This window comes from Nothoprocta perdicaria, unplaced genomic scaffold (genome assembly GCF_003342845.1).
Source record: "Nothoprocta perdicaria isolate Ctin4 unplaced genomic scaffold, notPer1 scaffold_594, whole genome shotgun sequence".
NCBI lineage: Eukaryota > Metazoa > Chordata > Aves > Tinamiformes > Tinamidae > Nothoprocta > Nothoprocta perdicaria.
This window is the reverse complement of record NW_020455859.1, coordinates 14,128-22,190: the sequence shown is the minus strand read 5'-3', so window position 1 is coordinate 22,190 and position 8,063 is coordinate 14,128. Positions and strand designations below refer to the sequence as shown.

Genomic DNA, 8,063 nt, shown 5'->3' with positions numbered 1-8,063 from the left:
TGGGGGCACGATTATTGCAGCAACAACTTGATTGGGTTCCTGGCATAGCAAATGCAGGGTACTTARTGCTGTCAGCCTGGCCTGGATCTGCTCTAAACAAAAGACGAGCTCAAATGAAAACAGCATGCGTGTTTCTAGTGCGGTAAGTGCTTGGATTTTGTGTTGCAGAGACTGGAAGCAGTTCTAAAGGAAAAACAAAAAAGAAGAGAACATAAACTTAAAATACATTTGACGTCAGTTGCTGGTTCTGGCCATGATTGAGTAAACTTTGATGCATTTTCTTAATTCTTAATGATGGAGTATTAGTTTAACTTAACTCTTATCTCAGAGTTGCCAAAAACTTCCTGGATTTTTGATTCCTGCTTATCTGCAGAGCTCCTGTAGGTTTTTCAGACATATTATATGATTGTGAGAGAAACTATAGTGTCTTTGCCTTGTGGTATTGCTCTTGGTTGTGTGGGGTTTGGGAGAAGCCAGTGGAATATTTCTGTGTGTGTGAGAGGAGAGAGCTCGGACAAAYAGCGAGGCAGCTCAGGCAATTAATTTAGTTTTGTTTATCATTTCCTCCGAGTAGTCATAAACTTACATTGCAAAGAGCTGCTAGGAGCAGCGCTTGGCACGGCAGCAGTTTATCTTTGTCTTTGCTAACATTTGGTGCAGACTGCATACACGCTGCTAGTTTTATTAATACGTGGCTCTTCACAAGGAGGGGCTTGGCTGCCCCTCCAAGAGGTTTTCTCCCTRTACCCGAGGTTAGATACACAATGCACGTATGGGAAAGGGACCTCTGCAGCGCCGTTCAGATTTGTCATTACTGTCTTGGACCTGCCTCTTGTTGCATGGAAAGGATCGCGCTGTGGATCCCGGGAATGACTCCCTCCGAAGCTCCGTCCYGTGCAGCAGCCCCTCCGGTCTTTTCCAGCACCTTCTCTTGCCGTGCCAGCTGTTTCCTTGTGGGCCACACTCATGTTCTGAGATTCATTCCCACTCCTCAGCTGTGATTTGTGCCCCTTTTCTCAGACTCTTCTTCTGGGCTCTCCCCTGGCTCTCTGGCAGCTCCTGCCCCGTCTCAGCTCTGTCCCAGCTGGTGGTGCCAGCCACATCTTCACTGCGAATGTCCCAGGCTGGCCTTAGGTCACAGGTCCCAAAAGCTGCTTTTGCCACGGGATGCCCTTCCTGAGCAGGACACAGGCACTGCAGTGCTGCACTGGTGCCCTGGTCACACACCCGTGGTCAGTCGTGGGCATCCTGCCCTGGCAGGACTTTCAGGGCTTGGTTTGCTGGGTTTGCTGGCATAGAGGATCCCAAGGCTGAGCGCAAGCCCACAGAGATGTTAGACCTGGTCTTGCTGGTACATTGCTTACCCAGCCAAGATCCTTGTTGTCAGCAGCTATACAGCGTCATGTCTGTCCTGTCCATCCCACAGGAGCTGCTTTCCTACCCAAAGGAGGAGATCTCCAAGGAGCTGCTGGCCGTGCTGGACCACGCCGTGTCCAGCGGCAGCCTGAGCGCCGCCTCTGTGCGCCACGTCAGCGTCGCTGCCGCTGCTCTGTGCCAGTGGATCTGCGCGATCTACAGGTACTGCCAGGCTCTGGCCGTGTGGCAGCCCACGGTGCTGCAGCTGCAGCACTGCCAGCTCCGGATCCAGAGCGAGAAGGGGTGGCTGGACGACCAGCGCCTGCAGGCCGCGCGCTTCAGGAAGCTCAGCCACGGCTGGACCGTGAAGCTGAAGCACGCCTTGGAGAGCAAGAGGCTGCTGCTCCGCGAGCTGAACCGCAGCCTGAAGGAGAAGGAGGCAGCGGCCGCCCTGGAGAGCTTCATCGCGGAGCACGTGGCCAACTACACGGCGGCGGCCGAGGTGAGGCTCGGGCTGCCTCGCTGCCCCGGGCTGCCCCGGCAGCCTCCCACGGAGACCCGGTTCTGCCGGGTCCGTGTTCTGCCCCTCTTCTCTCCTCGCTCTTTTCTCTTCGCGGGTTTCTGTGCCCGCTGGGTCTCGCAGGAGGTGGGAGGACGGGGTCCTGGTGCGGAGCTGCACGGAGGCGGCAAGGGGCAGCTGCCTCCCAACCTGCTGTGTCTAACAGCTCCTGGAGCAGAGGTTTGCTACGGTGCCTGGAGATGCTCTGCTCTGCGCGGCAGCCTTAGCCTACCTCGGTGCCTTCCCGCCTCGGCGGCGGCAGGAGCTGCTTGGCAAGTGGCGCGACCTGTGCGCAGGCTGCCCCTGTGCGCCGGGGCCCGACGACGTGCAGAGGCTCATRGAAGAGGAGCTGCCAGGCCCCAGCGAAGCCTCCGCTGATGCCGCCCTGCTGCCTGTGCGAGCCGACTTCGAGCTGCCGGCCCTGCTGAGCTCAGCGAGGGAGCAGCGCGCCTGGGACCGGGCCGGCAAGCTGCAGAGCCCCGACGGCCGCCACGCAGCCCTGCTGCTCCACGCGCACATGCAGCACGGCTCTCGTTTCTGGCCCCTGCTCCTCGACCCCGACCAGCAGGCTCTCAGCTGGCTTGCCACGCGGGAAGGGGCGGGCACGGGTAGGTGAGCGGTTCGGAGGGAGGGTTGGGACCCTGCGAAGGCGCCGTTCCCATTGCAGAGGGCTGCTTTGGGGCAGGGTCCTGGGAGGCCCCTTGGGCCACGTTTTCCTCCAGGCACCATGACCTGGACAGTAGAATTACTTTAAAAGTGCTCAGGGGAGTGGACACCTTCGGCGAGGAGGTGCTGTTGTCCTGCTGCTCCAGGATGCGCTCAGGAGCCTTTGAGGGCTCTGGTAGAGCTCGTCCTCTCTGCTTCCAGCCAAGGTCTCCCTCGGACCAGACCTCTCCCTCAATGCCAAGGAGACGAGGAGCACGATAGAGCTGCCCAGGAAAAGCTTCCGCGTGCTGTCAGCCACAGACCCCAACCTGGAGCAGAGTCTCCTGGCCGCCGCTGACAGCGGTAAGGACCGTGATGTGAGCGGGTACCAGGAGCCACCGGAGTCCTGCTGCCTCCTCCGTGCTTGGGGCCTGGCCCCACGGGGTCACATCTGGGTGCGGAGGGTGCAGGGCTCGCACGGGSGCTCAGAGACGAACAGACTCTGTCCCTGCCTTGGTGGCCCTGCCGTGGCAAGTCCCCGCTGCAGAAAYGCCTTGTGCAGATTGCCTGAAGGTGGCGGGTCCTGGCGGGCTGGTGGAGCCCCTGAGCACAGGGTGGACCTGGCTCTGGCTGCCCGGGCCAGGGTGTTCGTCCTGCGGGATTCCTGTCCGTGAGGGAGGGCACACGCGGGGACAGGGGCCGGGAGGCAGCGGCAGGACCCSCCTCTGCTTTCCTAGGCTCCGCGGTGCTGCTGCTGGACGTGGAGAAGGGGCTGTCCCTGCCGCAGCTCCTGCAGGCGGGCGCGCTGCCCCCCACGCAGCTCTGCCTGAGCACCGCGCTGCCGCTGGGCGCCCTGCGCCAAGGTAGGGAGCCCGGCGGCCCCGCGGCGCCCGCGCACACGTGCACGCACCCGGGCGGGCAGCGCCGCGCAGGACGCCCCCGCAGCTGCACGGGGCGGCGGGCGGGCCCCTGGTTTGGGCAGGGGTCCTCCGCAGGGGCTGTCGTGGACAACCAGAGCGGCTCCTCCCCAAGGGGTGACTGAGCCGAGAGGGAATGGCCATTCTCAGCAGGAGGAGGTCGGGGTGGAGTCCCGTGGAGGCCGCTGCTGCTCAGCGAGTGCTGAAGGGATCGGGCAGGGCCGGAGGAGCAGATGCGGCTACGTGGATCAGCAGTGTCTAGGAGAGCAGCTCCAGGAACTGCTGCGGAGCATCGTGGCGCGGGGTGATCCAGAGGCAGGATCCGTGCAGGGTACCTAGACAGAAAGGAGGCACCCCGTTAGGAGGGGAAGCCTGACCACACGTGAGGTGACAGGCTCCGTGTGACCGTTGTCACTCAGGAGTTGGATCTGTAGCGGACAGYAGCTCTTTCTGTGCAAATGGCAGCTCAAGAAGCAGAGTAAGTGCCAGSAACCGAGTAGTGGAGGGCAAAACAGAACCGTGTGAAGCCAAGGTCCAGCTTCCCGGCGTGACTGCCCATCCCGGCTGTGCAGGTCCATCCCTTTCTGAAACTGGAAGGGATCCTGAGAGCAGCAGCAGGGCTCATTGGCGGCTGGACCAACCGAGCAGGCTCTGACCTTGGCCTGCAAGAGACCGGTGCTCCCTTCCTGGAAACTCCTCTTGGCATCTGCTTGTCCGTGGAGCTCGGGCTCCCGGCGGCCGGTGCTTCCATCTGCCCCGCGGCACTTCTGTGCAGAGCAGGACAGCGGTTGTGCTCTTGGGTTCACTCGGCCTGCTCTTGCGTTGGGCAATGCAAGTTATTTAGGGCTCCTGATTGTAAAGCGGCACTTTCTGGCAAATGCTTAACATCCCCCTCAAATTCTGATCCTCTCTTGTTTGCTAAAAAGCAGCAGAAACGGGGAAAAAAAAACCTTCCAAGTTTAATTTTCMCCTAAATTTTCCCCCTTGATTGAAGTTAGAGCTGGCTTCCTGAAGCCTTTTTGCAGTGTCAGTGACACCCCTTGCTGGCCAGGACTCTGCTCTCCTGCCCAGTGCAGGTGTTCTCAGATTGCCGTCCTGGTCCCACAGCAGCCCTGTGCTTACATGGTTGCTCAAAATAAGGATTTGTCTCTAGCACCTTCTGTGCTAAAATGTATGGATGGAAATGTTCCAGGCACACCCGTGGTGGTTTATTTCTGGCTACGCAGCAGCTCCGGCGTTCATCTCCCAGAAGGAGCCCTGCCGTTCGTATATTGTTTTCTTCTACCTGTTGCAGGCAGATTTTGGCAGGTTGGCTCCTCTGACGCTGCTGAGGGGCTGTGGCCTCCACACACCTGCGGCAGCAGTTCTGCACCGCTGACGCTAAAAGAAGCACTCGTGTCTTTAATAGCAGCTGCGTCGTTCTCCCCACACGTATGCACTTATTTTTAAACCTCTTTACCGCTCCTAATCAGATTACGCAGCAAATGTCTTGGCAGGCTTGTGTGGGTATGCAGAAGGACGGGCGTGCAGCCGCGCGCTCGGAGGCCGGTGCGGGAGCGCCTGCCCAACGCTGGCAGCTCAGCCTCGGCGGTGACGCAGGAAAGCGAACCCGCACAGACGCTGCCGCGTCTGCAGGCTCTGGCGCGCAGGGGCTCCTCTTCCGAGGTGCTGCTTGCCGCAGGTGACACTCGCCTGGCACCGCTCTTGCCGGGTACCGGCTGCGTTGCAGTGGTTCCCGGTGCCGCCGGTGCAGAGCCCGGCCCTGAGGCTTCACTTGGTGTTCAGGAGCTGGCTGTCAGCTCCTCTGTCTCTGCACTGCCCCGTACACCACATCTCCTACCAGTCTGGTCCTTAAGAGCCTTTGGAGACATATTTGCTGGTTGTCACGTTGTTGGAGACATTTCTCTACGAGGGAGCGGGTAGAAGATCAGGACTTCTGCTCCAAAGCATAGCTGTGCAGCTTGGCGGGCCGCGCAGAGAGCCCCATACTCGGACAGGAGCTGCTGAGCAGGGCAGCTCCCCGCCTCAGAGAGATTCATTAGCGAGAGAGATACACCAGGAGAGACGGTTTTGTCTTCAAGTGTTGCCACAGAAAATTGAGCTAAGAGCAACAGCAGATTCCTGCTCCTTCTGACCAGACTTTCTGTTTATGGAGAGCGCTGAGATTCTTGTCTTGAACTCTGCTCTTTCATCCCTGATGTTTTGCAGCTGTCTTTGAATAGGTAAAAAGATCCAGAATAATTTTGAATAGGGGCCCCACTGATTTACATTATTTGTGGAAAATAATTTATCCCAAAGGCGTTTGAGCAGATTTGTTTGGCCAATCACTGCCAAATTGTGTCTCGTTGCTGTGCTGAGCGGGTGGGGGCCACGTTTCGCAGCTGATGATACATCTGCAGCTTGCACCAGGACTTGAGCTTGTTGAGCGTTGGCTGGTGATGCTGAACTCGGGAGCCAGCCCAGGGCGGGCATCCCGGTTCCTTGCCCGGCATTTCTCCCTTGTCTTCCAGACYGCAGCATGTGCCATCTCCCCAGCTCCCCTCCGCTCAGCTGCCACCTTGCAGAGGGCTCTGGACGGGCCCGTGTCCGCACTCTGCCAGCCCGAACCCCCGCTCTGCCCACGGGCCCAGCCTGGGGCAACACGCACCTTGGGACGGGTCGTCATTCAGACGCTCGCTTTAGGAGGCTCAAGATCAGTTTTTAGGCACTGCTGGTTTTCATTTGTGTCTGTACACTCCAGGTAGACCTCCCCCCCGCCCCGTTAATCTGAATGTCCAAATTGGTCCACAAAGTCCACAAACACTTTGTGTTCCTCTTCACTCTGTCTGCAGGCAAGTGCTAACTGCTCCCCTTGGCTTGCGACYCATGTTGTCTTAAAAGATACGGGCATGCCCTTCTCTGCAGCAGCCTTTCCTGTTCTAGCTGCTTTTTATAACTATGTACTCCGTTTTTCTTCCTGTGAAGGACTTCTCATTACATCTTTAAAAGCCTATATATAATGCAGCAGACACACACTTACAGGCTTCTATTTTTTCAGTCTTTGCTTGTGCTGACTTACCTTTATTGCCCATTGACCTGTGCCTTGCAGCTGGGTTTAGAGAGGTCTTGCATTTCTTGTCATGGGACAATTTGGTTTTCCGAGAGGGACGGCAATCATCACTACCGCTATGCTGAGGAACGWAGCACAGGCAGATGTTCTGTTTACCTGACTGGTAGACTGGGAGCAATAAGGTCTAAGCAGCAGAATCTCCAGGTTGCACTGGGATTGCCACCTAATAGCTGAGCACACGACTGCTCTCAGAGCTCCTCCTGTCAGCCCTTGAGTCCCCCCTCGGCTGCTCTCCCTGGAGGGTCACACACAGCGGAAAATGTCCCGCTGCCCCTTCCCCTTCAGTCCTGACCATTAAGGTTTTTCAGTCAGGTTGATTTTCTTTTTTTAACCTTTCAATTTTACCTGGTGCGTCCTCTTTTCCTGCCGCCCCTGGGATGAGTTGCAGGTCACCCAGGCTCACTGTATTTCCCTATGACTGGGCAGTGGCAGCTTGCACCGTTGGCACAGGCTTTTGGGGTCACCTCCTCCGTCCCCTTGGCACGCACTTGTGCTCAGCACGGTTCAGCTCGTCMGGGAGGTCGTGCGGCTTTGAGTCTGGAGCCGGGGGCCAAGACAGGACGCGGGACTCGCGCACAAGGAGGCTGGAGTCCCGCACACCTGCACCCTCCGCACAGGCCCTGGCAGCAGCGGCCGCGCTCCCAGCTCCCCTCTCCTGCTTCCTTGCAGAGATCGACCAGGCCGTGCTCAAGCAGGTGAAGATAATCGACCTGAGCCTCAGCCAGGAGGACTTCGAAGCCCTGCTGCTGCAGGAGATCCTGCACGTGGAGCAGCACGACGCCAAGGCCCGCGCGCAGATGATACAGCACAGCGTGTTCGAGCTGGAGGACAAGCTGGAGGACACCGAGGTGAGCGCAGGGCTGCGGGCAGCAGCACGCACCCCGGCAGCCCTGGCCYGTCCTCCCCGGGTCGGGCAGTGCTGTGAACTGGGCTGCAGCCGCCTTGCTCCCTTCCCCGGCCGCGGCCTCCCGCCGCCCGCGCGGCTCTGCCCTCGCAGGAGGCGCTGCTGGAGCTGGTGTCCGCGGCGCCGCGGCCRCTGCTGGACGACGAGAACTTCCTGCCCATGCTGCAGATGCTCAACATGCAGCTCTCGGCGCTGCGCACCAAGCACGACTACCTGGTGGGGCTGCAGACGCGGCACGCCGAGCTGCAGGCCCGCTACCGGCCGCTGGCCCGCCTGGGCGCCGGGCTGCACGAGGCGCTGCGGCAGCTCTGCCGCCTGCACCCGCTGTACCGCTGCTCCGCACACGCGTCCCTGGCCGTCATGCGCACGGCGCTGCTCTCCGTGAGGCGCGCGGAGGGCGGCGCGCAGGAGCCGCAGGAGGCGCAGCTGGCCGAGAGCAGCCGCGCCGTCACGCAGCAGTTCCTGGAGCAGGCGCAGGCCGGCCTGCAGGACAGGCACCGGCCGCTGCTGGGGCTGCTGGGGGCCCTGGTGCCGCTGCGGCTGGGCGGCCAGCTGCGCGGCCTCGAGTGGCTC

General features: G+C 59.9%; 1 protein-coding gene across 1 annotated transcript in view; it reads left to right on the top strand.

Annotated features, from left to right (window-relative positions):
- DNHD1 (dynein heavy chain domain 1) overlaps positions 1-8,063 on the top strand; it is a gene marked incomplete at its 5' end in the record, with an annotated part of 50,046 nt that overhangs the window by 38,293 nt on the left and 3,690 nt on the right. The window contains 5 exons of the mRNA XM_026049130.1: positions 1,427-1,858; positions 2,082-2,523; positions 2,783-2,923; positions 7,256-7,434; positions 7,584-8,018. Coding sequence (XP_025904915.1) covers positions 1,427-1,858; positions 2,082-2,523; positions 2,783-2,923; positions 7,256-7,434; positions 7,584-8,018 — 1,629 coding nt within the window. The remainder of the gene's footprint in view (positions 1-1,426; positions 1,859-2,081; positions 2,524-2,782; positions 2,924-7,255; positions 7,435-7,583; positions 8,019-8,063) is intronic.